The 26,095-nt window shown below is 52.0% G+C and overlaps 1 protein-coding gene across 1 annotated transcript; it reads right to left on the reverse strand.

The window, feature by feature from the left end:
• Window positions 1-1,215: 1,215 nt before the first annotated feature.
• On the reverse strand, window positions 1,216-22,863 carry PNPLA2 (patatin like domain 2, triacylglycerol lipase). The gene is made up of 9 exons (XM_084287279.1): window positions 22,524-22,863; window positions 13,262-13,494; window positions 12,984-13,049; window positions 10,278-10,487; window positions 9,340-9,400; window positions 8,318-8,485; window positions 7,757-7,889; window positions 7,167-7,289; window positions 1,216-6,523 (listed from the first exon to the last, which is right to left on the reverse strand). The coding sequence occupies exons 1-9, from the start codon at window positions 22,708-22,710 to the stop codon at window positions 6,265-6,267; spliced, it is 1,440 nt and encodes a 479-aa protein (XP_084143405.1). The 5' UTR covers window positions 22,711-22,863; the 3' UTR covers window positions 1,216-6,264.
• Window positions 22,864-26,095: the final 3,232 nt, after the last annotated feature.

Raw genomic sequence — 26,095 nt, forward strand, 5'->3', positions numbered from 1 at the left:
AGGTCAACCTGCCGGAGGGGGCAAAATGGCGGGCGGGGCGGGGGGCGGCAGGCCCAGCTTGGGGCGGGCACCGGCAGCTCCCGGGCGGCTCCATGGGGGACCCGTCCCCGTTCACCCCCCCCGGCCCCACAGAGCCCCCCTCCCCGGCTCGGAGCTCCGGCCGGCGCTGCCCGCCCCGCCAAGCCCCCCGCGCCTCGCCGCTTACCGGGTCCGGCAAAGGGGAGCGCAGCGGGCACCTGCGGCTCTGCCCGGGGAGAAGGGAGCCCAGGGCAGCGCTGGGGGCCCGCAGCCGAGGCACTGGGGCTGCCCCGGGGGGCGAGGTGGGGCCGGGGCTCGCCGCCCTCAGGCGCTCCCCCGCCGGGGCCCGAGCCGGCTGGTGGAGAAATAAAAACTTGGCAGGCTCAGGGCAGCGGGTTGTGGCGCTCCGTTCTGCCGGCACTGAAGGCGAGACCGCCGCTTGCTTCGTCAGCTGCACGCTGTGCTGGTAATTAGGAGAGTTGAGCCTGGCCTGCGCTACCACATGAAGGGGCTTTTAGCACCGCACTACGCTCAGAAGGCTGGGAAAGATACAGAGGGCGAGCCCTGCAGCCCCAGCACAGCCCCAGCAGGCACCTGCAGCAGCAAAAAACCACCCCATGTGGGTTTTGGTCCGCCTCAGCGGCTGCAGCCCAAGCCGAGCAGCGATGCACACAGAGCTTGTGGGCTCACAGCGAGGAGAGCGAGCCCCTGGCTTGCCCCAACACCAAAGGGGTCAGCCTCTGCCTGCCCCAGCTGTGCACGACCCCAGGCAGATCGCAGCTCAGTGCTCCAGCCCTTGGTTCTCCCCCAGCTGGGTACGTAACAGTCGCTGCTCGAAGCATTCACTGCCACCATGGGGAAAACAGACGTGAGGGTCAGTTCCTCGAGGGAGAAGTTTGCAGTTTAGACCTGTGCAAGGCCTCCTTGCACACCTGTAGCTCACCTAGGATGGTGCTTAACCCATCTTGGGAGCCAGGAGCTACCCAGAACCGCTGAAGCTGATTAATGGGGGGCAGAACTGGGCACAGCACTCAGTTTTTCACCTCTAGAGCAATCCTCCCCCATCATCACGTGCTGACACGTATTTTAGACTATTTAGAGAATAGGGCCCAGCAAAGCAGATCCACATAGTACAGCACCTCCAAAACTGTTTAATAAGCCTTTAAAGAGCCAGGCAAGCAACCTCCCACAGCCAGGTGAGTATATTGAGAAAGTCTTTATTAGAAGATATATTTCTGCCAAAATAAATAGTTACATTTTCTTCAGCAAAACATTAGAAAAAGGGAAACAGGAGAAAAAAAAAGCATCAACAATTTAATACTGAACTTTTAAAGTGACTGTGAGCACTACAGACATTGCTATGTAAATAACATCACTTGCATATACTATTGCTGGTCAAGTTGCTGCTCTGACATGAGTAATTTCCACAGGATTTCCACGTGCGTTGTGCTCTTAAGGGTCTTCTCCAACTCTACGGCAACAGCAGAATCCCAGGATAAATTTAGCTCAAAAATCTGCTTTAAGATGCTGCTCCCCAGAGCAAGAGAAAGCCCCCTAATTAAAATGTGTTTATTTCAAAGTTACATTGCTTGTCTTCTGCTTGGAACTACAGGTTCCCCCTCCCTTTGCAGGGGGGCTGAGATGGATCCACACAGGAGGATGGATGCAGTTAGCAACCATCCTAGTGGAGCCACCCACGGATTGGGAACGATGTCCCACAGAGGGGCAAGGGGAAAGAGGAGAAGGAAAGGGCACGAGTACTGCTGCATTCAGAAAGGCAGACACCGCAGGGACACAGAGGGCAGGCAGGCCAGAGCCCCCTGTGAAGGCACAAGGTGAGTTTGGCACAAACTGACTGGCTGACCTGGCAGCCAGGTGCGATGGTCCATTCTCTCGTCAGTTTAAGGGGAAGAGGGAAACAGCTTGAGAGAACTGTTGGCAAGACCCCTTGACTTTGGCAACCCACCACCTCCACCAGGAATTTAGCAGAAATGGACCCCTAAGGAAAGCAGATACACACAGGGAGTTGCAAATACTTCTCCCCCAACCACTTTGGTGATAGTGAGAGCTCTTCTCTCAAGGAAAGGAGTGAAAGTTTGGAAAATGGATTACTAGATTAATTTTAAGAAAATGGACAAAACAGTAGCAGATATGCAAGCACTTGGGGCAGACAGCACAATTCTTTTATTCTCGTGGTCTGAGTGCTGCAGGTACAGTCCCCCCAGGAAGTCACGAGAAACCAACTCCTAGGTCCTACAGACTGTGGTCAGAAATATTTCCTCCTACCTCTTGAAAAGTCAGTTTGCTGAACTATTAAGAGTAGGTCAGGCAGCAAACCAAACCCAACATACCACACATGCGTGGTGGCTTACAGAGCATGCCATAGATACACACTGTTGTGCACAACATCAAACAACTACGCTGTTGTATAGGTTAGGGACTGGTTAGATGCACGAGAAGTTCACTGTTAGCTTTGTTAAAATCAGCAAGTAGTAACCGTGTCACAGGAAGGAGAAAAAGAAAGTGGATTCCTGAATGCACAGACCCTTTATGCAAACCAGTGGAAACTGCAAGGGTTGAGACTCTTGCAGAGTTCAAGTGAATGTTACACGGATTTCAGATGTGGGCTGCAAGATGAACTTTTGGTCAAGGAACCTGACCTCTCAAATACCACGTACAGGAGAGCACAGGCCCTGGCCACCACCTGCTGGGCTTCCCTGCCACACATTCTGCTGAAGGACTGACTGCTGCAGGTGATCCTGCCTTGTTCAGAGGAACTTGATGAGTGCAGGTTAATCAGCGTCTGCTCACCTGAAGATAACACATGCCATGAGGTATACAAAGAACAAATGCTTGAATAATTCAAGTTAGCAGTATCACAATAAACACCTCCAGGTCCAATACAGAGCCTAGCAAGAGGCTTCCAGCTATTTCAAAGCGGGGTCTGGTCTAGACAAGGCAGCACTGGATAACAAAATGCTAATCTCCAGAAGCAGCCACAGCCCTTTTTCTATATCAGCTAGCTAGAAGACCTTTCCTAACTTCTGCATCCTTAGCAATCTGCAGCATGAGCAGCAAGAATTTCAAGCAAATGCTTGAAACTTCTCTTAAGGAAGAGGAGGGTAGTACGGGGTATTTATTTTTGACAGATCTGCCTTTTCTTTATCAAAGCTTAAATCTCTAAAGCCAACAAGCTATCGCACAACAGCCACTGCATCACTTGGTGAATAGAGGCAAAAAGAGGGTTAATACAGAGTGGTACTTTCCCAAGTATCCGTTCACACCCTGCAAATTAGCATAGGGAAAGCAGGATTTTCCTCCCTGAAGAGTTAGACCTTTACAATTAAAGCCAGGCTTTGGTTTGTGGTTAAAGTCAGCAGTGCACACGAGCTTCTCTTTGAGAGGTTAATATAATGAAGTAATGACAGATGAGGTGAACCAGAATGAAGTTCTGGCCTTTTACCAGCCACAGCAGGTTGAAAGGCGTGGACCAGAACCAACAAGCCTCCTGGATCAGAGTGCTGGAAGACAGGGCCACCAGCTGGGCTGGTTCTGATATGCAAGAGGAAAGCTGAGGAGATCCAGGGAAAGAGGGTGCCAAGCTGCAATTTCTTAGCACACGCTACTGCCAAGAGAATTTGGTTCACAGTTTAGTGGTTTACATAATCATACAGTGGTTTTGCCAGTCCAGGAAGAAGGAATAAGAAAAATAAAAATAGTTACATCATTTTCTCCACCCATACGTTAACACAAACCAGGCAGAGTCAAGAGGGCAGCAGCTTCTAGACACAATTTTCTTATCTGGCTTTGCCCCTTGCAGACATTTTGCTCCTGGATGAACTATTTTAATTTCACGCCACTAAACATCTATGTGTTCTTGCTAATTGCTCTGTGTGCATTAGGAACAAGAGACAGGCATTCAACAAACTAAGAAGGTAGCCCAGAGCAGCAGCAGAAAAGGAGCCCTCACAGCACGCCACAAGATAACCCCCTTTTCTTTATGCCAACTCTCAAATTTATCCTTCTCTCACAAACTGACAGCAGTTTGTTGCTGGTTCACCTCCACTGCAGTTATGTTCATCTGGCAGTTCAGCTTTTCCCACAAGCTTTAGGAAATAACAAGACTGATTTGCTTTGTAACCCAGCATTCCCATTTTGGTTTCAGAATCCTATTTTCTTTACCTCTCCCCCCACGGTGACTCCTGTTCCCCAGTTGCCTTAACTACGTGAAGCTTAAGAATAAATCTGACTCTAAGTGCAGGCCTGTTGCATGAGCTATGCAGGCCCTTGTTTTACATAGGTAGGTTACGTCCAGGAAGGACAGTGGGGTGACACTCTGAGTCACAAATTCGTCTTTGCACTGGTGTCTCACAGACAGTCGGTCAGCACCGCAGCCGCCCAGTCTATTTATTGCCTCCCAGCTTGCAGTGGCCCCTGCGGGAGAGCCCTGATGCTTATCAGCCTCTGCTACAAGCACTCAAACCCACACCCAGTGCACAGCTGTGCTGGTAGGAGACAGCACCCACCACCTCACCCACACTGCTCAGGAAGATGCGATCGAGTAGATTCACTACTTTCTCCAGCTATTAGTAGAGTTTCTGAGGATATTTTCCCTTTTCACATCAAAGGGGGAAATGAGAGTGTTATAAATGACTACTCCGCACACAGGCTATGTACCTGCCTCAGACACCCTGCCTGCTCCCCAGGAAGGAGAACCTAAGTTAGCTTTGGCCAGTTGCATACTGTTTGTGCTAGGAGAGGTAGAAGACGCCTCGTGCAGCAAGACACTGCAGAAAAAGCTACCGGGAGCTGGTTTTGTGTCAGAATGACTTCGGCTGAAGTACATGCAATCCCCACAGGAAGCCATATCTCACCCTGGGAAGAGCAGAGAGCATTTCTGCACAGCAAGTCACAACTAGACCATCACTGAGAAGGCAGAATTGTGCAAGGCAGAGTCTTACCCTGCTGTACATCCACTAGTTCTGGTCTTTTAAGGGACAAGACAAGTGCAGCCAGTTCCAAGAGGGCTAAACATGCACGAGCACTCCTGATTTCACTTTGCTTCTTGCGCTCCTGCTATTGCCAGCTGCATAGCCGGTGAGCCACAATGCAAGACAGGCAAACTGCAAGGCTGATGTAACTGCAAGCCTACATCCTTCTCACCCCGAATCCTCAGGGTCAAGCCCCAGCTTGGCAGGAGATCCCTTACGTGGCACCCACTTGGAATATCCTTCAGTTGTATGGTCCCTTCAGGGGTGAAGCCCAACCCCTGTCAAAGGTGGCCACTTACCCAACGCTTGCTGCAACACTCCACCACAAACCTCTCGAAGATAACATGACGCACACCATCTCACCTTCCTACAAACACTTCACATTCCTTCCCTGGTGTCAGCTGCTAAACTAATCCTGAGACAGTCAGACTGAGCTTTTCCAGCATGATCCCACACTAATTCCATTCAGTGACAGGAACTGGGCCTCAACCTCCATGGAGAAAAAAAAATCTCAGTCTAAATTACTTCTTCCAAATAAGCTCAGTGACATTTAATACTTCAAATTCAAGCTGCAGAAGTTCTATCAGGTTGGAAATCATATAGGGAGAGTAAATGGTAATACAAATCAGGGTGAATACACGTGTTCTATGTTTCTGCAGTCACAGTGCAGTCCGCAGCAGGGCCAGCTCTGGCTTCCAGTGGGGATGCAGTTAAGGGACAGAAGAAAGGATCTGGCTTCAGCAAAGAATAAAGTCAAGAGGAGGTTTGGAAGCCCTAAGAAAAACTGTTTTGGCAAGAGGCTACCTCATCTTCCAGTAGCACAAAGAGCTAAGGTAAGTCAGACAAGTCAAGAAAAGCAGACCAATATGCTCTAAAAAAACAAACTAAAAGCTATGTGAACTTGAGAGCGTCATCTACGTCCTGATTATTTGGCGGTAAAAAGCCAACGGCAATTCAAAGTGCATTATTTGGGATAGCCCAGCTGGGCCAGCGTCAGCACGGCCACGGGCAATGGCCAGGCCTCAGCACAAGTCTAGAGCAAGGAATCCACCTCTGCATCCTCGAACACAGAGATCTCCTGTCTGGCCCAGGGGGCAACAAATGGCTACAGTCAATTCCACCAGTCTCCATCCCGGGGAAACCCCCTTTGCAGCATATTCATGAGCACAGGGCAGCCTGCTGCCAAGGGATGAGACTGGTCCCACCCTACATGTGCTTCCCTTCCCACCCACCCCATCCCCGCAGGGCAGCAGGCTCAGAAGAGCGGCAGGCACTCTTTCGCACAGTCTAGAGGTGGGAATTTTATCTGAAACCCTTCCCGAGGGAAGAGGGAGGCCTGCATGTCCACGTTGATGCAGAGTAAGCCCAGCATGAGCTGGCGCTGGTACTCCTCCCACTTCAGCATGACGTCGGACAGGGAACGGTTGCTTCTCATCCACATGGGCATTGCTTCGCCACAGGCAGGTGCTGAAGGAATTGGCAGACTCTGGGGCCCTCCGAGCTCGAAGTAAAGCCTGAAAGACAGAACGCAGAGGGTTGGGATGTGGGATGCCTGGCGCAGTCACCAGAGCAGAGCTCCAGAATTGCAGAGCTGTTTTGGTTCTGCCACTAACTGGCTGCAGTCACAGTCCCCCTGCTCACACCTCCTGTTTATACAGACCATGAGCTCTCGTGGAAAGAATCACCACCTCATACCATCACCTGAACCACAGCTGGGACCTTCTGCCCACAGCTGTAATACAGTTTCCTATTCTCACCCAAAGAAAAAAGTAATTTGAACTCAAGAACCCCTATGAAGGAACTTTTAGGGAACCTTGGGCTGGCAAATGCCACACAGACAAGCACCTGTCTTCTACAAAGGGAAAATGGAATAAGCTAGCATATCATTTTACTTAGACCTCCATCTTTTAACCTATTGCAATAACAGCTTCATCACAGGGGCTGCCCTGTAATGGGAAGAAGCAGACCACACACTGCATCTATCCAACAGTTAAAGAAACCAAGAGACCGTGGAGCAGATTTGTGTTTGAAGTTAGGCAGCAAATCCTTCTGGTTAATCTGAGCTGCTCTGCTCCAAGGGAGAAGATGCCACCTTTCAGAAGGTGGACAGAGAAACAGTACTCCTCCCAAACAGGGCTGTGGAGAAAGCAGCCATACCTGGCTGAAAGGTGACTGCCCAGTTTCTTCTTGGCTTTCTTCACAAGATAGTTGCAGATTTCAGTCATCTGCTCCCTCATCCATCTAATATCCTCAGGGATATCTGGAAGCCATTCCAGCAACCTGGGAAGAGACAGGAGACAGACCTAAGTTCAGCTCGCACAAAGGGTAGGACAGGAAGAAACAGTTTTGCCTCCTATGGACGGTTACTCATTTTTAGTGACAACAGCAATATGAGCCATTCACACAACCATTCAGAGAATTAAGGGGGAGAAGCTGTGAAGGATGAGAACAGCCCAGGATTTACTCTAAGTTTTGAATCTGCTCTTTCTGTATTTCCCATCCATTTTCAGATTTGGAAGACATTTTTCTCCCAAGCCTTCCTATCACAATCTCCTTCCAGAGACCTTTTATAGAGTACTTTGTACTAAGAACACGTCTGATGGACTTGCCTTCCCAGCTGTGGAAGTTTAGGGCTGAAAGTGACTGGAACTGCTCTCACTCCAGAGGAGAGACACCTCTCACGAGATTCCCACAAACAGCTGGCTGCACGGGGAAGAAAACCACCGGAGGAAACAGCCGAAGCATACCTGACAGTGAAGGAAACTGCAGACTCCAGGGGCAGCATGTAGGGGACCATCATCGCTGTGGCCACACGTATAGGCAGCATGTTGGTGATGCCAGTCAGGAGACCTCTTCTTTCTGCACAAGCTTCCAGAAGAGCTGAAGACAGAAGAGGACACAGCTGAATCCCTGCAGTGGGATTATCCCTTTCCTTGCCATATCCCATAAGTTACCCAGCCTCTCTCCCCACCTCCCACTTCTCAAGGAAGTCTCACTCAGGATAGCAATTCCCCAAGCACAGCTGAGGGACAGCAACTTTTAATTTTATCAGGTTACCAAAGGAACAAGCATCAAGATCCTGTCCTTGTGCTACCACGCAGAAGAGTCAAATGAGAATCCTCTCCCATTTCAGCCTCCACACCTTTATCTAAGGGGTCCCAACTACAACTAAGCACCTGTGTGGACCATTTCAATCCCTGGGTGCAGCAAAACAACCACCACAAGCAATACCCTACATCCAAGCGATCCTCTGACAGGGACCAGGCAGTACAGGAAGATTGCCAGGGCTTTCTTCCTTTGGATCATACCTTGGTTCAGTCTGGGAGGCAGGTGTTCAAAGATGTGGTCTTCAACAACAGCAAGAGCTGTATTGTCCTCTGACTGGTCCTCAGCTTCTGTTTCTTCCTCTTTCTTCTCTCCTGGGGGAGCTTCTATGGCAAGGAGAGGACGGGTAGGACTCGGGCGATTAAGGAGACCTGAGAAGAGAGGTCATATCATAAGGATGATACCAAATAGCTGCCCTTCCTTGCCTTGCACTTAAAACATTCGTCTTCACTTCACTCACCACCCAGACAGACATTACATCGAGCCTCTTTAGCTTGTATCTGTTGTAATGCTTACCACAACGAGTTAAGAACCAGCTGCTTTAAGCCATCTTCTCTTTCCCCAACAGAAAATCTAACGTTTCACCTCCACATCCTGCAGGGTGCTGTTTCACAAGGGTTTGTTGCTATATACTCTGCCAGTAACCAATTTCAATTTCCCTCCTGCAGCTTAATCCAGAGCTGCATGACTGTTCTTATCCCATAAGGTATGCACCACAAATCAAACCGTGCTCGGTCTGCTGGAAATTGACACTAGGTGGCATCAAACACACACACAGACAGCAACAGGAGGTCAAGGAGATACGGAAGTCTGGGTTTCATGTATCAGAAGGTCTACGAACAGTGTCAAACTGCCAGGCTCCAGAGACTGCTGAGAGCATGCTCTGCCTCCTTACACATAGCCTGGCTGCACATGAGAGGGTGCAGGGTACCTGCTGAAGCTCCCAAAGGCACTGGTGCCCAACAACTGCTCTAGCGCTGAGCACACACTGTGTGATTTCAACTGCATTGCACTGAGAAGGTGTCCACTCCAACTCTACTTCCTGCAGTGCTAAAATATACTTACAGATGGAAATCCCAAATCCCATACGCTGGTATCCAAGGCATGCACCTTGATCGGTTCTACCCTCCCACATTTTATACATGCAGTAACTGGCCTCAAAGCCACACCACCAAGCCTGGCAGAGAAGCAGGTCAGTGCACCCCACAAACACTCAGTGCCTTACCATTCTTCTTCAGGAAGTGCAGCGCATCCCGGTAGCCCTGCTTGCACATATCCCGCAGCACCTGTGGGCAGGGGAAGGCAAGAGCAGGTCATTTGGAGACTGCCTGGCTGAGCAGAGCAAGCACTCAGCTCAATGCTGACTTTAGAGAACTCTGGCTGTGAGCAGAAGAGACGTAATGTGGAAGCTTTGGATATGGGAATCACGGGATAACTCATGTTGGAAGGGACAGCTGGAATCCTACCCTAGTACAGGCTTAGAGTGGCAGCTACCTCATTTGCCCCTCTAGAGCCAATGTTGCTGTGGGCAGCCTTTTGGGAGCCACTCTGATAAGCAGCCCAAAATACTTCCTGCAGATGCCAGGAAGGGCCGCTGTGTTTACAGATAAAGCCAGCCAGGACTAGGAATGGGGCAGCAGAAAACTTGTCCAAGTGATTCAGGACACAGATGCATGTTTATTATGCTCAAATGCCAGGGCTAAGGTTGTATTTGCCCAGCAGCAGAAGCATGCAAAGCTGTCTGCAGTGCCACCTGCTCTAGTGGCACTTTTTAGGAGGCAGTCACTGGCTTCAGGCTGGCAGCTCCAGTGTGACCGTAAAAAACATCACGAGCACATTGGTTGTGAGGGCTGATACGCCCTTGTTTAGAAGTGAGCCTGGCTTCCTGGCAGATGCCACACAGGCATGTGGGAATACTTTCCAAGCAACTGCTAGCACCTGAGTTCCAAACCTTACAGTATCAACAGAAAACCAAGCCACCTACATGACCTCGTGCAGATGCTCGAGGTTTGCCAGCTCACGGGGCTGCTAAATGTCAAGGTGAAAAAACAGACAAACAAGAGATACAAAACTAAGCGTCTGCAATCCTCCTGCTCATGAAGAGCAGAGGTCAGCCAGCATCTATCCACTGTCCCCAGCTTTGGGCACTGCCAGCAATCTCACCTGTGGCTCCGGAGGAAACAGGGCCTTCGAGAGGCGGTAGAGGTTGCGAAGGTTGAACTGGATGCTTGTATTGGTTACTCTCAGCTCATGCATGTTGGTGGAGCTGTCCCGAGGGCAGATGTCACTCTCCCCTGAGAACGGAGACACCGTGATTGTGTTCTTCAGCTCATATCGGGGCAAGTTGTCTGAAATCCCACCATCAACGTATCTCTGAAATAAAGAGAAGCGAATCACTCTTCACTCTTGTAATTGATCAAGCGGCTTCAAGTAGAAATGCTGCCCCCATTAACATCTGTGCCAACAACTTCAGGTAAGAATGGGCAACAGCCACCAGTGCCAGAGGAGCCGAAAGTAGCAAAAGCACAGCTGTGTTATTCATAGTCTCCATTTGCTATGTGCCCTTCTTCCTAGGATTGAGTGCTTTAGCCACTAAAGTTCAAGGAGAAAGGCAAAATTCACTTGTGTGACTGCTGACATATCTGCTGTGGGGCTTCAGTGCTATCCAGTGTGACACACCAACAGCCACCTGCAATGCCAATTCGCACTGGTCTAAGCTGTCACACTGCCATTAGACTTTGCTTTACTCGTCTTTAAAACGAATAGCTCAGACGCTGGTCCATCCCCCCGTCAAAAAGCTGGTTAACTAAGAACGAAAGCAGCTGGTTTGTTTCTAGCAGAGGAACTGAGCAGTAATCCCAACACATCTGGAACTGGCTCGCTGTGCTGTGATATAGTGTAAGGGACTTGGGTTTTGCTCCTAACAGGCACCCTCTTATCAGAGAACGTTCTGTATAAACACAGTGGCATTCCCCTTGCAGGAAGGGCAACCAGACACAGCTAGGCAAGACAGACAGACGCCCCCTGCAAGGAAAGACCACGCCATGCAGAGTGGCAGAGGACAGAGCAGAGCAGGCAGCACGGTGCCAGACACCTGCTTTGTCTGAAGAAGATTCAGATCTGAGTGTTTTGGCCACTTAGCCAAAACAGCTAGTTTGTGGTAAGGACGCAGAAACCTATGTTTCCCTGAGGGTGGCAGCATGAGTCAACATGCTGCTAGACAGAAGCCTCCAACAAAGCTAGCAAAGCAAAGCCTGCACGGAAAGAAAGGAAAAAAATGCAGACCCTGCTTTCTGGTCCATCACCCCCCCAAGCAACACAGAATTAGTTTTTCCTCTCCCTCCCACCCATTTATTTCATCATCCCCTCCAGGAGGCTGCTAGAGCTCAGAGAAGTAAACACAGGAAAAAGATGAGGAAGGCAGGATTTGGATAAGGACATTATACTTTTCACAATCACACTGCCTTGAAAACTGGTCCTCACGATTTGAGTTGGCCTGTCACTATGTCCCATAGCAAATACAGTCACCACAGGTATGCCAGGAATCACGCAGCCCCATTTCAAAGCCTTTCCTAAGCTCATACCCAATCTACTGTAGCCTCTCCTTCACCGTACGCCTTTTCAGAGTCAGAAAGGATCATTATTTTCTGGGCAAGAGGTAAAAATGGATTTCCTCACACACATACCCCTGCTGCCACCGCCTTTCCCCACGAGGAAACTCGACATGAGAAGTCGGGCAGCTGCAAATTCCAGAAGCCCTGGTGTTGGACATGGGTCTGGAGTTTTGTGATTTTGCCTGAGCCAGGCTCACCTCGATTAGCACCACAGAGTCTCATGCAAGAGCCGCTGAGACATTCCCACCAGCTGTGGGACGAAACCCCAGCCCGTGGCTGCTGAGCACAAGCCAAACCAGCACTGATTCTGTCACTTTGAAGGGCTGGACATTGAACATTCCTCTAGATCATTCCCCTGCCCAACACGCTTGCACAACACAAAAGCAGCCTGTTTGGATGTTGGGCAGGAGCGGAACCGACCTCGCTCTCAGGACACTGGTAGCAGCAGGAGCAGACTTGATGCCCTGTCAGACTGAAGCACCTCGGTCAGGTCTCTTGTGTGAAACCAAGGCACGCAGACGTTAACAGCAGCTCTTCCTTTCAGCTGTTTAGCTTACAAACATTTAGTTTACACTAAGTGCCTTTCAGTGCGTGCAGTAACCTACACAGCACAAGGGGAGTCCGAGCTCAGCCGAGGCCCTCAGCCATGACTCCCATACCCAGAGATGCTCCAGCTCTCACAGCTTTCAAGTGCTTTCACTTTTAACATGAATGAAAAAGGGAGAAACTGCTCTGAACATTCCTGGACAGGAAGCTAGAAGGAGTTCCTGCAGGCAGAGAACATTATTCTCACAGGAAGGACAGGAAGAACATCATAGAGAAGAGGCCCAGCATCAGCACCGCTTGTCAAAGCTCTGCAAAGAGCATCAGGCACGCAGAAGAGGGACTACAATCACGATTTCTACCCTGTACACAAGTTCTTTCCACATGCACACAGGGTTGGAGCCTTAGTGCTGGGAAGGTTTGTAACAAGGAGCCAGGGGAACCATCTGCTAAGTCAACCAGCACTCGCCCAGATTGCTCTATATTTCCATCCTGTTAAACCATCAAGCCTTTGGGACATTTGTAGCCAACTGCAGGACTGGAAAAGAAGATCTATTTGCTGCTGAAGTTGTTTACTTGGGAATTTCTCATGCTTCTTCACAATATTTCCTGCTAGCAGACGGGCAACAGGACTATCAGAACTGAGTATGGCATTTCTACCTTCTTATTCATCAGTACATGATTTAATGAAGAAATGTCTTAAGAGCCTTACCACTCCACGCAAGGTTGGAGGTATCAGCCCGCAGTACACCGGGATGAAGGTGCTGCAAACACAGGCCTGGGGAAAAAAAGAGAGTCAGCACGTAAGGATTGTGTCAAAGCCTACTGAGTTAGAACAAGAGTTGTACTGGCACGTGCTGAGAATTAAGCTACATTACTGTCCTGGTTTCAGTTAGGACAGAGTTCATTAATAAAGGACATTGGGAGTCCAAGACAAAACAAACCAGCTCGCAGTTGTTGCCCAGCCCTCTGCAAGAAGTTTCCAGTCACCTGGATGAGCTCCTCCTTGGAATGGAAGTCCGACAGGATGACGTTTTCTCCATCAGACACCCGCGTGAGGGAAATCCCCAGACGTCCTGCCGCGACCTCGTGCCCATTCTCCGGCACGGTCTTGGACAGGCAGATCCGAATGATCTTCACCAAGTTGAAGGATGGGTGGAGCGGCCCCAGGAACCTCTTCCGTGCTTCTTTTGACACTCGAATGATGCTGGCGCCAGCCTCACCTGCAATGATAGAAAGAAAAACGCCCCATGAAACGCCAGCAAAACCAGCCTTCTTCACAAAAAAAAAAGATGTAGAAAAACCTCACGCAGAGCTTTATTCAGAGGTTTCTCGCTGCTTGTGGATATAGCTCGAGATGAGTGAGGCTTTGGTGTCCATCCCGCCCGTGTCTGACTCCAGAGCACTAAACCAGGCCCCGATGGAAGGGTTCCCAGAAGCACGCCTGCTTGACACTTTCACACAGTGACCCAGCTGGGTTTGGAGGGGAAAAGACGTCCCCTCAGCACAACAGGGACATCTGCACGGCTGCTAAGCCCATCAGCTCATGGTCACTCGGAGCCCAGCCTGGCAAGAGCTCAGGGCTTTGCGGTGGGAAAGGAGGGAAGGGAGAAAACAAAACAAAAACATCACCCCCAGCCAACCCCTGCGTGCCCAGCACGCTGCCCTTTGCACACCCTGCCCTGCCTGCTGCTCCCACATGCAGCCCGAGCCGTGCTGAGACCCAGGGCAGTGCCTCCTCCGAGCACCAGTCACTGCAGTCCCAGGCATGGGGAATGTACAGGTGAGGAAAGTATCCGGGCAGGAATTCAAGAAATGGGGGGAAACAGCCACGCTTCCACAAATTAAATCTTATTCCCAAGCTGCAGGTTGGTTCTCAGGCACAGATGAAAGCTGCTGTCAGTTCCTGCCAACCTGAAATCCCTCTGGTTTGCTCCCTGCCCCTCTCAGCCCTGTGACTGCAGAACGGAGGCAGCCGAGTTGGGCTCAGGTTGACAGAGATAAGAGAAACACCACCCTTGGCGCACCGGGGGTGTTGACACATCCCATTCTTTTGCAACACACGTGTGCCTGCAGCATGTTTTCCACTAGGGCAGCCTGTTAACGTGATTGTGTGCGCAGGAAAGCCAGCAACACCAGCAGCTCAAGCGAGCACCAAATGAGACCCTTGACCACGACCAGAGGCTCTGGGGTCAGGATTTGGGTACTGTGAGGTAGCAACTGAGCAGAAAATCCAAGTTCCCCTCTCCGAAGCAATTTTTAGCCCTATAATCCCAGTCTTCTGCTCTTTCCTAAAGCAATGTTTAGCAGCCTAACTCTGATCTCACTTACTCAATTAGCAGTAAGCCACTGAGCCCAGCCTGTTCCAGATAGTAGCTGCAGTTCAACATCCTTCCCAACGCGAAGGACGACAGCCAAAAATGACAACTTATTAGCACGCCATGCCTAAGACACCTTTATGCCTAGTGAGAGGAAGGAATACACACAAAGAACCCGCTGCAGAGCCCAAAAGTGGCTGGATCCCACTCCAGCACCTTGGCCACATGAGCCCTGGAAACCCCACTGCACACTGCTGGTCTTGCTGAAACCCCAATAATAAATAGGGTGGGTGCTGAGCCGTGGGGACACCCTGCTCGCAGGGCCATGCTGGGGAGGGTGGCTCAGGGATGGTGCTTAGAGAAACTTGCCTTTGGACTTGGCACCTCGGCCTGCAGAGATGTGACAGCGATACTGGAGACAACTGCAATTACATGGAGCTTATGACTAACGTCTGAGCAAAAAATCTGAGCTGGGAGTTTAGGGAAAACAAAACAAAGTCCCAAATATGCCAGGAAACACTGTCTCAACATCTGAGGAGGGACTTCAGCTGCAGCTGCTTCTCTGTCATTGTTACCCAGCCAAGCAGGACATGGGAGAACTGGGGACAAAACAACAATTATTGATCATTAGCAATCACATTTTTTGAATAGTTTGTGTTTGTGTTTTTTTTTTTTTTTTTTTTTTTTTTATTAAATATGTGCTTATAAACAGATTGTGCAAAAGCTGCTTCCCAGGTATTCCAGTTTGAGGGCAGCTCTGATCTTGTTAGACTTGTTGGCTCGCTTGCACCGAAACCGAGCGCAGAGGAGCCCCGCGGGACGAGGAAGGCACGGGGCGGTCTGCAGCACCGCCGGCTTTCCTGGAAATAAGGCCAGCCGAGGGCTCAGCCAAAGGAGTCAGGTTTACACAGCGAGATCCAGGACAGATGGCAAGCCCTCCTGGAAATGAGTCCGGGAGGAGAACAGGGAGGTGAGAGAGTGAACAGAACTGGAGCTGGTTTTCCTGGAATAGCTTTTCTGGTAGTGAGGGGATCAAAGGAGTCTGCCAGAGGGAGCAGCTGAACGAGAGGTGGTAGAGAAAAAGCCTGCAGGAGTCAGCCACCAACTGCCTGCCCCTGCTGGGGTAATCCTGTGCCAGCTCCAGTCCACAGAAGAGTTTGTTTTTGATGGCTCTGATGATTCAGGGCACAGGGTCACGTGGAAAACCACAATATTTATTTTCCTCTCTTGGGGTACATCCCAAGGAGCACTGCCAACCTCCCACAGCTGGCACCAGCTCTTCTCCCACCACCCCATTTATCCAACGCTTCTCCCCATACAGACTTCACTAAACCATTATCCCTCTAAAAAAACCAACCTGTATCAACGAGAAATATTTCACAAGGCACAAGGGAGCCCAGCTGGACCACCTCGGGCCTGGGATCCCTCTGCAGCAGCCACGAGAGGCAAAGGATGGCTGCCCGGGGGAAGAGCCCTGTAGGCAGCCGCGGGATCCCAGTTCATCTTTAAGCTTTGCCAAGCCAGCTTTACATGAGCTTTTTGCCCTGCTGAGCCTGGTTTCCTTAAAGAATTAGCTCTTGCTCCCATGGGTCGTGCTCAGCACACCTGCTGGGGGAAGGCAAGCAGCCCCGGGCCCCTCCTGACCTCTGCCTTCTGCACCAAGGGCACCTCGGCGCTCGCCTGCTGCCCACGCCGGTAACCATCCCGCAGCCAGGCAGGGGACGGCTGACCCACGAGGTATTTCAAGTGGGGAAAAAAGAGCTTAAGGCAGGCACAAAAATAGGAGCAGCGCAGGGCGAGGAGGGAGGGGGCATGCTGGACATTCCAGCTCCTGGGGCCGCGGCTCCCCTGGAAGAGCTCCACATGGGCACAAAGATCACCCCCTGCGCCAGGGACATTCCTGCTCCCCGGGGGGGAAACAGGAGCAGGGCTGAAGGAAAGGCAGCCAGACCGGGCGGGGGGCAGAGGACAGCACGGACAGCAGCAGGGTGGGCACAGGGACAGCCCTGCAAGGGAGACAACCAGTGAGGGCACAGGTTTCGGGAGAGCTGCCTCACCTTCCTCCCGAGCTCAGCCCCTGCACTGCCTCCTCGCTGACAGCGGGCAACGCGCACGCTTCTCCTGCCCGGCCTCTCCCTGGAGAGGGCACAGCCCTAATCACAGCCCAGCCCCTCACCAGCCTCAAAACACTGAGCTGTAAACCAGGGACATCGAAAGAAAAGTCTGCAGGCTGACAGCTAGAAAATAATTAACCAAGGGAGCTTTGTTGGACGTTTCCTCAGCGCCCATTCGCTCCCCAGGAGGACCAGCAGATAGCAGCCTGCAGGTGAGCCAGGGACACCTCCAGCCCTCGGGGGCACTGACCTCAGCCTGGGAAAGATCCGCTACCACTATGCCTTATGTGGCTGAATTTGTATAAATGGCACTATTTAACACATACAAAAGTCCTTTTTAAATGCCCAGGGCTGGGAGAAGGTAGCCAGCACGGGAACCCCCAGTGGCACTGGGCCTTTTCCCATCCATGCACATCATCCTGTCAGCAGGTAACGCTGAGAAACACGTACCAGGACAGGCTGCTCCTCGGGACTCCCCTCATTTCTGTGGTTGTGAGGAGCATTTATGTGATCTATAAGTTATCAGTTATTCCTTCTCTCCTACTGTTTTGTCATCGGGTAACAAGGAGCTGCCTCAGCTCCAGGTAACAGCTGAGAAGGAAGTGGTTTCTTTCTTGCAGAGAAAAAGATCTTTTAGCAAAAAATCAGAGTGACTCCTCAGGCCCCTTCCAGGCTGGTAAATAGCCCTTCTCCTCACCTGGCAGGTGGGGCGAGTGGAGGCACCGAGAGACAGCTGTTGAAGTAGGACCAGCTCCTGCAGCCCAAGCTCAGCCCCCACCAGCTGCTGGCCCAGATCCTGGGCGCTCAGCGCTGCAGAGCCCAGATGCAGCCTGCAGCAGGAAGGCATCTCACCAGGCCCATCGCCTGCAGCTGCTCCAGAGCCCCAGGCCTCCCTCTTCCTAACGTGCTAGTCCCTGGGATGTCTGAGGTTACTTTGCTTAGGGCACAAGCCAAAAGGCTTTGGGAGAGCGGGCACAAGAGCTGCCAGCCTTGGTTATGCCTCAGTTGAACCTTTGCACTGGCATTAGGGGAGCGCTGGCACAGCAACGCCTCCCCAGGCAGCAGGTGTCCTGCAAGCCAGTGGTTCTGCAGGCAGGACCAAAAGCCAGCTGCATGACTGTGAAGCTGCCTTTCTGCTCTGCCCGGCACGCAGGCAGGCCAGGAACCACATGCAGCTCTTGCTGTGTGCTAGTTGTTGCCACCTGGATGAATAAAGCCCCCCGGGGTCATTCCCAACAGGACTCTGTGCACAAGGGGCACCCACACACCACATTGCGCGCTCCTTCCTCGCTCATACTCACTGTACAGCCCTGCTGCTACTGGAGCACCATCCTGCCCTGGCAGGGAATGAAAGGAATAGCTCTGAAGTCCACCCCTGGCCCCGAGCCTGCATCGTGCCCCACTCCTGACGTCTGTGCTGCTGGCAACCACTCTGTCCCACGCCAGGCACCTCCCCGCTCGCCGTGCCCACTTTGCCCTTCCATCGCATTCGGCGTCACCTCACCCTGCTGAGCTGACCCCACCAGCCCCAGCAGGAGCAGAGCAGGCTCCCTCCGAGCCACGGGGATGAGAGGTGCTCCAAGGCAGTGCTCAGGAGGCAGGCAGGGGCACTGTGCTAGGAGGAAGCAGCCACACGAGCAGGACAGGAGCTGCTTCACAGTGAGGCAGAGGGCGCAGGAGCAGGGAGGCAGCCAGAGGAGCAGCAACATCCCCTGACGCTCACACACACACAAGCTTTTCTTTATTTCTAAGTATGGCGAGGAGCTAAACGGCTGGTTTGGTCCCTTAGAGTTTTTAGCAGACCCACAACATAGCACCGCTGGCTGGATACACAGAGACATCTGTGCTGCAGCCTGCTCTGCGACAGGGCTCTGACTTTCTCCGTGCCTGACACAACCCGAGCCCACACCCCGCACAGGATGAGCTTTCCCACCTGGCCCAGCCCTGAATCAGCAGCATTCAAATAAGCCAGCAAGAGCAGCTCCTGTGATTTGCATATGTAAAGCGCTCCTTGACTCATTTACACCCCCAGCTGCCACCTCCCTGTCTCAGGATGGAGGAGATGACCCATGGGGGTGGCAGCAGAGCCACTGCCAGGTCCCACCTGAAAGCAGCGCTCAGCCCTTTAAATCCTGGGCTTCCGAACCCAGCATCCATCCTGAGACCGCATCATATCAAGGGGAAGGTTTGTTCTCGGGAGAAATACTCCAACCACGAGCTGCTCAGGCCACTTGATGAAGCTTGGTGGGGGTTTTGCAGGCAGGAGGCACCAGCGCAGACCCGGCCCTTAGTGGCACCACGAAGCATCACGGTCTGTAAGGCTGGGCAAGCAGCAGAGGGCAGCACAAAGCCCGCTGTCCGGCCAGGATTATCAGCTGCAAAGCCCCTGTAAGGAGGTTCGGCCATGCCCAGCTCCAGAAAGGAGCGCCAAGCCAAAGGCCATCTCTCTACCTCTTGTGCACGGCCATCCTCAAGCACAGAGCACATTGAGCTTAGCAGAGTTAAGAACAGTTTATCTGCAGGCACTCTGGGCAGCGTTTCAGCCGCAGCTCAGCACACGCAGCCCTTCTCCCACAGCAGAGGGGAGCCCCACGGATCCAGCCCCACAGACCCCTTCCCACGGCAGCACCACGTGCGCTTCCCTGCAGCGGGCGGCACGACTCACGCCTTGGCCAGCACAGCCAGGCAGTGCCCTGCAGACTCCATAGAAACCAAGCTGATTTATTTATTATTAATCTGGGATTTGGCACCGGGCTCCACACACGCAGAGCAAATAACCTCTGCCATCAGGCTTTAAGCCCCTGCACGCACCTGCACTTCAGCAGCCCATCACTAACGACGGCTCTGCCACTCATTGAGAGAGGTTTCCACTTCTAAGGGAAAAGGAAAAGGTTACCCCTTCCTCCCCCCTCTGCTGCCCAGTGCAAAGGGAGCCCACACAGTGGCAGGCAGCGAGCAAACCTGACTCAAATAGCAATTACTGCATCACAGGGCAAGGCTGGGACAGACGCCTGGCTAGATACTAAGGGGAAAAATAATAAATGGTTGTAATCAACCTAGGAAAAGCTTCCCTAGGTTGATTTCCTAGCTCAGGAAGGGCTACAGGAGCCGAGGCACACGTAAGGCAGAGCACAGCCAGCACCAACCTCTCTCCTGCTTGGCACATAAAGGTGTTTCCTATCAGGCCAGACTCCAGCACTGGAGCTGACACAGAAGCCCATTTTGCAGAAAAGCCTCTGGACAAGAGGTGATTCATGCTCCAACAGCGTAGCACGCATGATCAAGCACCTCGTAAACATGCAAGTGCACCTCGATATCCACACATGTGACTAATGGAGAAATAGCAACGTTTTTTCATGCCAACAGGCCAGAGAACCTCAAAGCTGGAGAGAGCACTTCAAACACGGGTCAACACCCCAGCTGCAGCCCCGGAAAACACATCCAAGATCCCTACAGCCTGCAGTGGAGTGCTTAACAAGAAGAAAAAAGCTGCAGGAGGCACCTTAAGTGGGATCCTAGGCTCCCAAGCCCAGGAGAGGCTCTGTTCTCTCTGGTCAGGGCCTCAAAGGCTCAAACCCAATGAAAACCTGAAGGAAAAGTTTTTTCCACTCCTGCCCAGGAACTGCTTCTCTGCACAGCAGAGTGACAGAGCTCACAACCAAGAGCAGATGCAGGCAGGCACTAACCTTACCTACACTCAGCCAAACAAGCAAGGCTGCTGCAGGAGTCCCGTGCTTGCCACCCACCCAGAGATGCCCTTCAGGGCTCCTGTTCGATGGGCAGGGCAGCAGGGAGCACAGGGCATGGTTGCCACAAGCCTTAAAGCTCACAGGCTGCTATGAAGTGAAACCAGCTGCACTAACATCCTCAGGGTGCCCCAGCAGCCTGCACCAGGATGAACTGCTCGGCCGGCACAGGCTGCAGCTGTACCTCTTCCCCGTGAGCTCATCCCAACCCCTGGACCTCAGCCTGCGCTGTCAGGGAGCTTTATAACAGGGACAAAGTGCAGCGATACCATGCCCAGCTGGGCACCCCCTCTGCTTTTACTTTCACAAGTCAGCTCTGCTGGTTTTTCTGCTGTTTTTTCTACCCAAGACATGTGGATGCTCCGGACGTATAAATAGCAGAAAGAAGGCAGACAAGATAAGAGCCTTGCTCAACGCGGCAGTGGTGTCTGGGCCAGGGGAAGGGCTGGGGCGCTGCTGCCAGCCTGTCCCACGGCGCTGCCACACCTGACAGCAAGCCGGGGCGCTCCCAGTGCGGAGGCTGGCCGTGCAGTCACCTCTTCAGCACAAGCAACAGCAAGCGAAGCAGCCAAGTGCCTGGCAGCAAACAGACCCCTACAGGAGAAGGGGTTAGAGGGGGCCTATTCGCTTGTCCCCGAAGAAAGCAGCATGACTACAGCCCAGAAATGCCAGGCTGAGCTGGTGAGAGCTCCCCACGCCGCTCCACAAGCAGCAGCTCCACTCCATCGGTCGCTCCTGCAAACGAAATGCTCAGGAGGGGGAAAGTTCAAGCCTAACCACACAGATAACTTTTGCTGCACGAAGGCTGCATCACAAAACCCTACCTGTCCCCAAGGAACAGGGAGTGCCCTGAAAGATCAAGGCGAGAGGAGTTCAAGCAGTAAACAGCTCTGGTTTCACTTTGCTCCAGGACAGGCTCCTATATTCACTTCAGAAACAGCCTTCCCACTGACAAATTATTTGAGACTGAAGAGATGCACCTGATTCCCTCACATCACATCCCTCATTTCATGTTTAAGGTCATTGCATGTATTTGCTGTTCTCAGAATAAAAACTTCCAAGGGCAACAAGCTGTGCTGTGCTTGTTGGCTTCCCCACCCCCCCACGTAAACCAGCTGAACTTGACAGCCAGCAGCTTTTTTAGGCTGCCAGGCGAGCAAAACAACACAAGGCACCACACACACCTTCAGCTGGCTGTTCCCAAACCATATCCTAAGCATGAAGAACCTACATTGGGTGCCCATTTAAAATTCTGTAAGTGAAGAACGTAGATAACATTGAGGCAAACTGAGGATCTGGCACATACAGAGGATGAGAAGATTCCCCAGTGCCTTGCAGCCCCAGGAATAGCCCTCTTCCAAAAATAACAGCGCTAAGAATAAAGCACGGCTGCCTCGGGGATGCAGTGCCTGGAGACGCTCAGCCCAACCCGCACACACACGCTGCATGGTGGCTCCGGCTGCTTCGCTGCCTGCTCACAGCACCCAAAAACCTGCACCCATGCAGCAAGAGGTCAATGTCTTTCCACCCCACACCTCACCAGGCCAGCCTGCACACAGCTGACCCCAAAAACAGATCTCCCTTTACACCAGGGGGGTAAACATGGGACTGCTCGGCTGCTTTCCCACCGAGGGGAGCCTTCTCCAAGGCGCCCTCAGCAGCCACCTACCCTGTAGGCAGCACCCACCGCCCTCCTCACGGGGGGCCATTTCGGAGGGGGGTTTTACCCCCGCCACCCATTTCCGAGAGGCGTTTTTACCCCTTTGGCCTCCACCTCCTGTACGCAGGGAGCTGAGGGCACGAGTGGCGAGGCAAAACCCCTTGGAAACAAAGCACCACGCGTGCTGTGAGGAAGGCAGGGCGCTGCCTCCATCCCTGCTGCTGCCCTAAGACAGAAACAACACAAAAAAAAAAAAACGAGAATAACGACAACAGGGAAGGGAGGGAAGGCTGAAGGGTCCCAGCCGGCTGGTACACCACAGGCAGCCCTGCACCCATGGGCGCCCCAGAATGGCCCCAAGGCCACCCCCAGCGACCCCAAATCCCCCCCAAAGCCTTTCCCGGACCCCCTTACCCAGGCAGGCGCCGCTGACGAGGGCGGTGGCGGTGAGCGCCCCGGCGGAGGCACCGTAGACCTTCCTGGCGTTGGCGACGAGGAAGGGGGCATGCTCCTGCAGGCAGCTGGCCACCCCGACGTGGTACACCCCCAGGAAGCCGCAGCCGGCGAAGGAGATATTCCAGGTGGAGTCCGTGGGGAACATGGCCTCCGACACGGGGTGGGATGGGACAAGGAGGGGGGGACCCGCTCACAGCCCCACCGCCGCCGAGCGGGCGGGCCGGGGGGCGAGACGCTGGAGATGAAGGAAGGACAGAAGCTGCCGAGACCCTCCGGGTTGCCACTGGGCGACCGGGGGCCGCCGCCGCGGTTTTATGGGGCGCCCCTTGCCGGCGGCCCGCCCCGCTGAGGGGCCGGGCTGAGGGGCGGCGCTGCCGCCTCCCCTCCGCGGGCAGCAATGGGAGGGCGGTGGCGGCTCCGCCTCACAACCCTTCCTCCCGTGAACCCCTCCGGGCCCGGGGGCACCGAGAAGGGTGTCCCCGTCAGCCCCCTGAGCGTCCTCTGGTCCACCCGTGGACATAGGGGACAGGGTTTAGTGCCCCAACCTCGGTGCTGGGTGTCGGAGGTCTGTGCTCCCAGCCCGTGGGATGTCACACCAACACGGCGCTTTGCTTCCCCAGAGCAACATACAGGCAATAAATGTGATTAATAAATGTAAACATTGAGCTTTTCTCTGCACAGAGTGCTCAGGAACCAGGGGGAGGCTTCCACATCTCAACAGCAGAGCACATCACTCCTAACAGCTCCCTGAGCCTGCCCTGAGCTCACCAAAACACAGTCGCTTACCTTTCACCAAGGTAACCACAACTTTTACTAGTGCTTCCAAACAAGGCTGTGTTATATCAGCCCACGGCAGCGCTGTCAGCTCAGCAGAGGTCTCGGAAGGTGGAACCATCCCCTCGTCACAGCTAGGGCAGGCTGCGGGCACTCAACTCACTAGATAAGTGTGAGAGTTTACAGGGACATCAGGAGGCTCAGCATGGCAAGGGAAGCCGCTGCTCAACTCTAGGTAAGGAAACTATTACCAGGAGGGAGGCTCGGAGGTACAAAGAGCATAAATAACTTCTTAATAGCACCAATATAGGGTAAAGGCATTTTCTATCAAGAGAAGGACTTCATTCAGGGTTACACCTGTCCTTAAGAGCTCTCAGACTAAGCCTTCCTCCCCACAGGACTTTCACTAATTGTGTTAGTGAGCTTCATCAAGGTGGCCCCCCACTCCTCTTCCTTCCCCTGGAAGCAGCCTTTCAAAGGTCTCAAGTTTCCTGTTTATACACAATAACCTCCCTCTCTGACTTCCTCTCAAACCTCTACTTAGTCTTGCAATTTCCTTCCTCCCTTACGTTGGGTATCTTTATATGACCCTTGTCAACCTTCATCTCCTCCACCTGGAGAGGTGAGTTTTGGGACACCTGAGTCTTATCCCTCCTAAAGGCCCTTCTTACCCCTCAGCATCAAGACAATCATGGTGCTTTCACCTTGTTCCTTTGGGGATGCTGAAAGACGTTTTCCATGTAGCGAAATCCAAAGAAAACATTGTCTTGCACTTTTCAGAACTGTGCAGCTGGACAACTAGTCACTGGTCTGTAACATTAGAGGAAATCTGTGTTAAAGCTGAGCTGAACCTTGTTAGCAGAAACCTCCTTAACACTGGCAACCACAAGAACAGCTTTGTTCTCGAGCTAACATTGCTTCCTCTTTTGTCAGCATTTCACGAAACATAACGTTCCTGCTGTGTTTGGAAACCAAAAACAATGCTGTGACAATAACGAGGTTAGTTTCACTTTAGTTTTCAGTAGCAGCCTCATTCTTAGTTTTTTACACCACTCTGCCTTGAGTGGTTACCTCTCAGTGTTGCCTATCTGAGGAGGTTATTGCTGCACTATTGGAACAGGTTGATGAAATAAGCCTTGTGAACAGTAATCTCTTGTTGAGTGCTTCCTGGGTACAGGTGCTAGCAAGCTGGCAAAAAGCAACTGCGTTTTCCTCCAAAATAAATTATGTCCCTAAACTAATCTTTTTCTCCTCAGTAAGAAAGTACAGCAAGAGAAATGTTCATAATCCTGCAATAAACTAGGTCAAGCAGATTTTCACATGTACTAAACTCCTATCAGAACACTGCAAGTTCATTCCTGCCCTTGCATGTTGTGATAGAACTGAGAAAACTTCTCAGGCAATTCCTATTTGTTGTATTGGTTTTCTAGTTTTGTTTTTTTTTTTTAGGTTTATTTTTTTCTAGTTTTGAATTGTGAGCAGTCAGTAGGTTGAGATGATAACATACTACATATGAGATAATTACATCTACTGCTGTTATGTTGTTTTGTTTTCAGGCAAGACCTTGGTTGTTGGTTGGCAAAAGGGAATTAATAATTTTAAGTGGAAGCTGAGAGTCTGTTGTATTGCTGTTTTCAGCATGTTACTTTGTTTAATGCTGTGGCCTGTGGTCAGAGGACTGGGGCACTGGTCATGAAGCCCAACCCCAGAGGCTGTGAAGGTCAGTGGCAAGCCTGACTTTGATGTCTTTTTCTCACCTGTGAGATGTATCAGAGCAATCCACAGATCAGGAGCATCTCCTGGTGCAGTGGGGCAGTCTGTCCTGCTCTCTGGGGACTGGATTCTTCCTTCTAGGAAAGCTGCTTCAGATATCGCTGCTCTACGTAAGTGCAAGCTACTGCGTTTGGGATGCATATAACAGCTTGCAAAATTGGGCCTCAGTAGGAAGAGTGAAACCAGCTAATTTGACAATGCCCCCCAGGGATCCATTGCTTATTACTCCCCAGTTGTGCCCAGGACGTTCTCATTGCTTTCCAAGTAGTGGAGATGTCATGTCACACCCCCTGGCCAGTGGGGTTTGTGAGGAAGTAAGGAATGGTTTTCAGGCAGAGCTGATTTGAGATGGAGCAGTCCCAGTGAGGAAAGCTCACGTGTTTCAACGTCAAGCCTATGACTACATCACTCTCCCCTACAATCAATTTAGTAATAATCAGTTAGCGGTGCAATCTCCAGGCCCGAGGTTCTCCTTCCCTTTCCCTTTGACACCTTTGAGGTTTCTATATTAAAAAAGTCAGGAAAAATCTGTTATGAAACTGATTCTGCAGGGGGACAGACTAGGCCACCTCTCTAGGTCTTTATAGGCACTCATTTTCTCTGAGAGCATCCCGGAAGACAGCACATCTATCCCACTGCTATCCCTGCTGTTGGAAACCATCGATAAGCCTGAAAAGGAGACAGCAACACTTGAAATCTTGGAACAGTACCCAAAGAGCAGAAGTAGGGATCCCAATTCCTTTCGCCTAGAAGCTCATTGAGATCATCAGTGGTGAACTCCACCCAGCGCACCAGACAAGCCTGCAGCAGATTTCCAGGCACACAGGGTTCTGTACACACCGATCAGGTGACAACCACCTCATACTAGCTACAGGGGAAGAAAGCTTAAAACGCCTGGATTTTGCACTTGGAAGAAAGGTTCACCATGCAAGAGGTTGCACCAAATTCTGAAAAAATGTGTGAAAGCTCAGCGCAGACAATTC

This window comes from Netta rufina (genome assembly GCF_964035555.1).
Source record: "Netta rufina genome assembly, chromosome: 5".
In the NCBI taxonomy this organism is placed as follows: domain Eukaryota; kingdom Metazoa; phylum Chordata; class Aves; order Anseriformes; family Anatidae; genus Netta; species Netta rufina.